Here is a 7,839-nt window from a genome sequence, read left to right as displayed (position 1 = left end):
AAAAGAAAAGAAAATATGACTTCATGGAGTTAAAAATTCTTCTGCATAGAGATTTCATTTGTCATGTCATGGAAGAATTTAATTTACTCATATATCTTTTCTGAGTCATGAATAAAAATAAGATTGTAAATAAGACTGCATTAGTTTAAGCCACACTAAAGTTTCACAAATGTTTTACATGATAAATACCATTTAATCTAGAATCCAGCTACCTTATAGGTCTTTAAAGATTAAATGGTATTGACTAGAAAGAAGCTGTTTCACTTTCCTAGCAGACTCATTAACTGAAATTAGCTCACATTTCTTATATCAGGGTAGCTCATCTAATGTTTAAATTAGGGGAGTTAAGAATGTAACCTGGAAAATCACCCTGATATTTAGTAAAAATAGGACATAATAGGATATGATATAATACAATGTAATACTAGGGAGTAAGTGAGCAGTGGACAGATCTGACACACTTGCAATGACTCTGTCCTCAGTAAACAAACAGTATCCTAAAACAAGAATAGGGGGATGCCATGCATTTTAACAGAAACTGAGCTGGACATGAATCTTCTGACATGTTGAATTTGAGGTCTCTAAAGACATATTCCATAATATTAAACATTAGAACTAAAATTACTCTGAATTCCAAGAAGACACAATCAGGAAGTGTGAATCACACTAGTGTGTCAACTAAAAACCAAGAGATTCAACTGATTTTTTTCCTTCCCTCCCTTCCTTTCAAAATCTATTCTCCCAGCATCAGCCCAGCCCTTCCTGTTCCCTCAGGCCCGTGTTGAACCCTCCCTAGCCTGTGACTGACCGACCTGAGTGTGACTGACTCACCAGAGGGCAGTGCGCCCTTTTGCTGTGAGGCATGCTGCAGCTGCAGAATGTGAAAGCAGTCGTTTAAGCAGGTCATAGTTGCCATGGAAGTAGCTTTCAGCATCAAGAGGTCCTGGTCCAAGGAACTGAGAAGGCCAGAAGCAGGAAGGCATTCAATCCGTCTAATTAGGTCTCGTTGTTGTCCTTCTGCATGAGACATCATCTGAGGAAACAGTAGACCTGTGGGTCTCACTCATAGCATGACACATGTGAATAATAGTATTCATTCTCTGAAGCATCTCCAGGGTGTATTGGGCTTGGAAATGTATCTAAGTTTGCTAGGCTATTTTCTTGCTTTAAATTATTTTATTATCTTGTGTGTTTGGGTCTTTTTGTCTGTGTGTATATATATGTGTGTGTACCACATGTATGTAGTGCCCCAGAGGCCAGAAGAGTGCATCAAATCCCTTGGAACTGGAGCTATAGACGAGAGTGTGCCACATGTGAGTGCTAGAGCTTGAACCCAGGTCCTCTGTAAGAGCGGCCAGTGGTCTTTACCACTCCAGCCCTGGCTAGGCTATTTTCGATTAAAGGGCATTTAATGGTGCTTACCAACTTTAGACTGTGACCTTTGAAAGCTGTACTTTTTCTCTGGAAGCAATAAAGCTCAAAGTGCTTGCACTTTCTGCTAATAGTATTACTTTTTGGGGGTGGGGGGTGGGTTTCAAGACAGGGTTTCTCTGTGTAGCCCTGGCTGTAAACTCACTCTGGAGACCAGGTTGACCTGGAACTCAGAAATCTACCTGCCTCTGCCTCTCAAGTGCTGGGACCACTCAAGGCATGCACCACCACTGCCCAGCTCAACAGTATTACTTTATCCAAGTCACAGAAAGAGCATTCAGAACACTGTCAACAGCAGTACTGAATTTGTAATTCCAGTCTGGGCCCTCCGTCATTTCCTCTGAAACTTTAGTCAGGCTTGTTGTTAGCAACTGTGAAAGCATTATAGTCCCCTCCCTCATCCCTCCAAGAGTGCTAGGATTCAAGGCATGCACTACCATGCTCAGTGCTTAGCCAGACGTCTAAGAAAGAATTAAGAGCAACAGTCCTGAAAGGATTCCACTAAAAAGAAAGGGAAGGAACATCCCACCCTCGGAAGCCTGTTACCCCATGCGGTAAGAACATATCACAAAAGGAGAAGACAGAGCTGGGACACAGCAGTTCAGTGGTAGAGCATATGCTTAGCATGAATAAGTCGTATGTTCACCCTAAGGCCTGGGGGACGGATGGTAGTGATACAGGCTCTGAACAACACAGATGCAAAAAGAAAACCTAAAACATTCAATCCTTTATGATAAAGTGCCCTGCTAAGTTAGGTATAGAGGAGCATATCTCAACATGATAAAAACTACATTCAACAAAGCCATGACCAACATCCTATTAAATGAGGAAAAAATGTTAAGTATTTCTGCTGACATCAGGAACAAGGTTAAGTGTGTCCACTGTCATTATCACTCTTATTTAATGTAAATGTTGAAATTAGGGCCAAAGAAATAAAGCACAGGAAATCAAATTGTTCCTTTTGCTCATGATATGATTCTATACTTAGAAAATCCTAACAATCCTACCAAAAGATTTTTAGAACTCAAAAAGGGCTGGAGATGTAACTCAATGGTAGGGTGCTTGTCAACCATACAAGGGATTCTAGGTTCATTCTTCACCAGTGCAAAACAAGACAAGACAAGACAAAAGTAGAGCTATGGTACAACGTGCCTGCAACACCAGCACTTGGGAGGTCAGGGCAAGAAGACTGACATTTAGAAATCACCCTGGTAGATATTGCAAGACTCTATCTCAAAATGATGATGGTAATAGTAATGACAACGAGGACAAAGGCTGGTGGAAAGATGGCTCAGTGGTTAAAAGCCTGGCTAATCTTCCAAAGGACCCAAGTTTAGTTCCCAGAACCAAATAGGCAACTCCTAAGTACCTACAGGTGAATCTGACATTTCCTGACCTCTAAGGGCACCCACACATGTAAAAAACACACACACACACACACACACTGGCAGTTAAGGGCACTTTTTGCCCTGGCAGAGGACCTGAATTTGTTTCCCAGCATTCCTGTGGCAGATCAGAACCATCCACAGCTCCAGTTCCAGGAGATTCAATCCCCCTTCTGTAGCAGCAGGCACACATGATATACTTACATATGCAGGCAAATCATTCATACACATACATTTTTTAAAAAATTCTTATAAAAACATGGAGATGGATTAGTGGCTATGATCACACACTAGTTTTTTAGAGGACATGAGTTCAATGCCTGGCATCTAGTCAAGTGGCTCACAGCCACATGTAAGTCTGGCTCCAGGGACTCTGACAGTCTGGCTCTGAAGGGACCCACAAACATGTGACACACATTTCTACAGATGCATATACTCACAAACTTAAAAAGAAAAAAAAAAGGTCGGGTGTGGTGGCGCACATCTTTAATCCCAGCACTCAGGAGGCAGAGGCAGGTGGATTTCTGAGTTCAAGGCCAGCCTGGTCTACAAAGTGAGTTCCAGGATAGCCAAGGCTATACAGAGAAACCCAATCTCAAAAAAAAAAAAAAAAAAAAAAAAAGGAAAAAAAGGGAATTGATGGAGAAACCAAAGTAGGTAGGTCTGGCAGCATATGCACTTAGGACATTAGGCATGAGGACTGACTCAAGTTCAAGGTCAACAGGCTACTACTGAATGACTGACTTCAAGGCCAACCTGGGCTATTTGGCAAGACCCTTCATCAAAGAATTTTCACCAATGAAGGGACACTAGCCCACTTGACCATGTGGCTCTAGCAGGCCTTGTTCTTGTCCCCTATTCCCTCTGCCTTGCTAAAAACCATTAAATTACATTCCTAAAGCTAGCTACCAAGGTCTATTCCTTTATTGGACCACTAGTTCCTGAGTAATGACACAGACACTAGATTTTATTAATAAGCTGGTAGCACTATGCTGAGCAGATTCTGATCTATTTTAGCCTGACTAGGCTTTAATACCAAATAAATGCCCTGTTACTTGACAATTTGTCCCACCTAGGCAACCTTCTTCTTCTTCTCCTTTCTTCCTCTTCCTCCTTCTCTCCACTCATGCTCTCTCTGAGCCCCTCACTTGATCACCAGCCCCTCCTTCCTATCCTTTTTGCCCAGGCGTAGGCTCTAGCCTTTGACTGACCAATCAGAGATTATTGGGGAACATTCTTTAGAGCACAGTGGTCAATACAATGCCCATGTTCAGACTGCAACCTGAATTTGGGGCACAGAACTCAGTATCTGAATACACAGCCCGTTAAGACCAACTACAGCAGCAGCTCATACTGGCGAGTCTCTTTCCTTGGCATTCCAAGTGCTATGAGATGACAGGCACAGTCTACCATTCCCAGACTAATGACTCCTTCATCATCAATTTTATAATGAAGGAACCAGTCAGTAGTTTTATTTGAGAATGAAAAGCCAGACACAGATTTTTGAAAAGATTCTGGAAAAATGACAGTATCTTCACACATAGTTGTAAGACATGAAGAATTTAGAATATCTATCAATCTTACTTTCTTTATCACTTATCCTAGCAGAATGTGGGAAGCCCTGAAGGGCCCTCAAGACACAGAGAACCAGGCACACTGCTGCTCTGAGTACCTGGCCTTCCAGTCATACTTACTTCTCTGACCTCCACCAGATGGTCTGGATGCAAATGAGCTCTTTTGTTGACTGATTGCAGTTTGGAATGTCCAACATTAAAAAAAGAAATGGCATTCTGACTTGGTCTCCGCTGGGATATGGGAGAATTACCACTAGATGCAAGCGAGAAGCTCCGGGACTTCAGGGGAGGGTTATTCTGTCAGAAAAAGAAAACAATTTCTCTTTTGCTTTTTACAATTTTGGCTCTCTTGCCATCATATTACCATATACTTCAGGCTTTATACATGTACAATTTTGAGACTATATTAACATTAGATTTGACTTACGCAAATTTCTGAAGATGAATTTTATGCTACTGAAAAATTAGAAAGTTGAAATTTGCAGTGTACCATTCTGAAAGAATTTCTATATTTTTTGAAAGTCTATTACAATAAGATTTTTCTGATTTTCTATTTTAACACTAAACCACAAAGACAATACAATAAGGAATATACATGTTGTATATGCATCAATATAGCACATCTCCTAAAGAAAACTTCAGTATCCTTGGGACAATCTGGTACTTTCTGATCACTGTCACTGACTAGCAGTTTGCACCATAAGTAGAATATTACTTGCAGACTAGGCCACAGACCTAAACACAATGTTTTGTTTGCAGTATTTTGAGAAAGGATCTAGCCCAAGTTAGCATCAAATTCATAAAGCCTCCAAAATACTATTTTTACAGGTCCACCATTCCCAGACCTAAGTCATAATTAAAAAAAAAAAAAAATCAGTGGGGGAAATGCTAAGAAGAAAAGAATAGAAGATAAAATATGGTGAAAATATTGCTATCCTCAGATATGAAATCCTTTAAATGAGCTACTCATGTACCACTTCTTAGACATCCCCAAATTTTAACAATTTAGTGCCTCCTTATCTTAAAACAAAACAAAACAAAAAACACTCTAAGAGCCAAGCATGGCAAACAAACAAACAAACAAACAAACAAACACTTCCATAAAAGGAAGGATATAAGTTATCGGGCTGGTGAGATGACTCAGTGAATGGAAGCATTTGCTGCAAAGCACGACAGCCTGAATCCCATCTCTGGAACTCATGCTGAAGGAGAGCGCCTACTCCTAAAGCACCCTCTGGGCTCCACGCACAACATCCCTCCCATGTGCATCCCTCCCATGCACACACACAGAAGAATAATCAAAAAATCTTTTCTAAAGCTACTAATAACCAACAAGCACATGAATAGGTACTCAACATGATCAGTCATTTGAGAAATAAGATGAAAATCATGAGACCACTGGAGAATACAGAAAAAAATAGGGGCCAGGGAAATGGCTCAGTCCATAAAGTAGTTACAGCTTTAGAATGACAGAACAGAGTTCAGATCGCCAGTACCCACATAAGAAGCTGGGCACAATGGGGAGTGTCTATAATTCCAGCACGTGGGAGACAGACACTTGTGATTCCAAGAGCTCAGTGGCCTACCAGATAAGCCAAAGTCGTGAGCTTCAGGATCAATTCTAGAACCTGTCTCAAAAAATAAAGTAGGGAGTGACTGAGGAAGACACTCAGTGTTGACCTATGGGCTCCACATGCACATTCACCCATATACAGACACATAAATATGAACTTCCATATGTCCCAGAAATTCTACTCCTACATCCATACATACTTCAAAGAAATGAAAGAAGGGGCTGGCAAGATGGCTCAGCTGGTAAAATGCTTGCCAAAAAAACATGAGGCTCTGAATTTGATCCCCAGCACCCGTGTTAAATAGGCAGGCATAGTGGTGTGAGTCTTTAATCCCAGAGCAGGGGAGGTGAACGCAGTTCGATCCCTGTGGCTCACTGGCCAGTTAGTTTAGTCAAAGCAGTGAGCTCCAGGTTCACTGAGAGACCTGTTTCAAAAAAGAAAAGGTGGAAAGTGATTGAAGAAGATACCTGGCTTTGAACTCTGGTCTCCACCTGTACACACACACACACACACACACACACACACACACACACACACACACACACTTAAAGTAGTATGTTCACCCAGAAATGTAAACCAAATATTTATAGTTCACCTCATTCATAGCATCTATCGAATGAAAACACTAAGCCAAATACAGGGACTCCCACCTGTAATCCTGTCACTTAGGAGGCCGAGGCAGGAAGGGCAGGAGAGTGGCTGTCAGTTAAGCCTGAGTGTGAGGACTAGAATTTAGATGCCCTGCACCTACGTAAAGCAGCCAGGCTTGGTGGTGCATTCTGTAACCTTAATGTTGGAAAAGAGGAGACAGGTGGATCCCTGGAGCTTACTGGCTAGCTCAGCTCAAATCATAGAGCTGATCCAGGCCAAGAAAAAAAAAAAGTAAAGAGGGATTGAGGAAGATAAACACATAGAGATGCCACACAAACACATGTGCGTGTGCACTCACGTACTTGCACACATACATACAAGGTTGAGACAGGAGGAGTGCTGGGAATGTGGCTTAATTGGCAGAATGTCTGTCTAACATGGATGAAGTCCTGGATGACGAGGGTATCATATAAACCCAATGTGGTAGAGCGTGCTTATAATCCTAGTACTTGAAAGAGAAGTGGGGAAAAGCAGATGTTCAGGTTAACATGAGACACATGAAAACCTATCTCAAAAAAAAGAAAGAAAAAAAAGAAAAAAGAAAAAAGAAATAGAAAAGGAAAAAAGGGTGAGACAGGAAGATTGCCAAGAGGAGAATTCCAAGAGTTTAAAGTTTAAGGCCAACCTGGGTTATACAGCAAGTTCTAGGTCAGTCTAAATTAGAGTAAGACCCTGTCCCAAAAAACAAATGAAAAGAAAGTATATTAGAAAGAAAGAGGACAGCTAGGCTGACGTGGTGGTTTGCATCTATGACCCCAACACTTGGAAAACTGGGGTAGTTTTCAAGGCCAGCTACCAGCAGTGTGAGTAGAGAGGGGCTTGGGGGACAACTGTTGTTATGTGTAAGTGTACATGAACCTTGAAAGGAGAAAAGCCAACACAGGACATTACAGTCGTAAGTCCTCACAAGTAAGAGCTTAGATTAACTGCTTACCCCGGGCTCACAGACATGGCTGTTAATTACTTCGGGTTGTCTAGGGTTTGATTATATTCTGTAGTTACATGGCTGCCACGGCCGCACAATTGCTTTTTTTTTTTAAGATTGATTGATTAATTGATTGATTTATTTATTGTATATGAGTACACTGTCGCTGTCTTCAGACACACTAGAAGAGGGCATTAGATTCCATTACAGCTGGTTGTGAGCCACCATTTGGTTGCTGGGAATCAAACTCAGGACCTCTGGAAGAGCAGTCAGTGCCCTTGACCACTGAGCCATCTCTC

At 41.5% G+C, this 7,839-nt stretch overlaps 1 protein-coding gene across 1 annotated transcript in view; it reads right to left on the bottom strand.

Annotated features, from left to right (window-relative positions):
• Positions 1-7,839, bottom strand: part of Osbpl11 (oxysterol binding protein like 11) — a 55,872-nt gene that overhangs the window by 24,687 nt on the left and 23,346 nt on the right. Inside the window, exons 5-6 of the mRNA XM_021209564.1 lie at positions 4,511-4,687; positions 832-1,033 (exon numbers count right to left, since the gene is read on the bottom strand). Coding sequence (XP_021065223.1) covers positions 832-1,033; positions 4,511-4,687 — 379 coding nt within the window. The remainder of the gene's footprint in view (positions 1-831; positions 1,034-4,510; positions 4,688-7,839) is intronic.

The sequence above is a fragment of the Mus pahari genome, chromosome 12 (genome assembly GCF_900095145.1).
Source record: "Mus pahari chromosome 12, PAHARI_EIJ_v1.1, whole genome shotgun sequence".
NCBI classification, from domain to species: Eukaryota; Metazoa; Chordata; class Mammalia; order Rodentia; family Muridae; genus Mus; species Mus pahari.
This window is presented reverse-complemented; position numbering and strand designations above follow the sequence as displayed.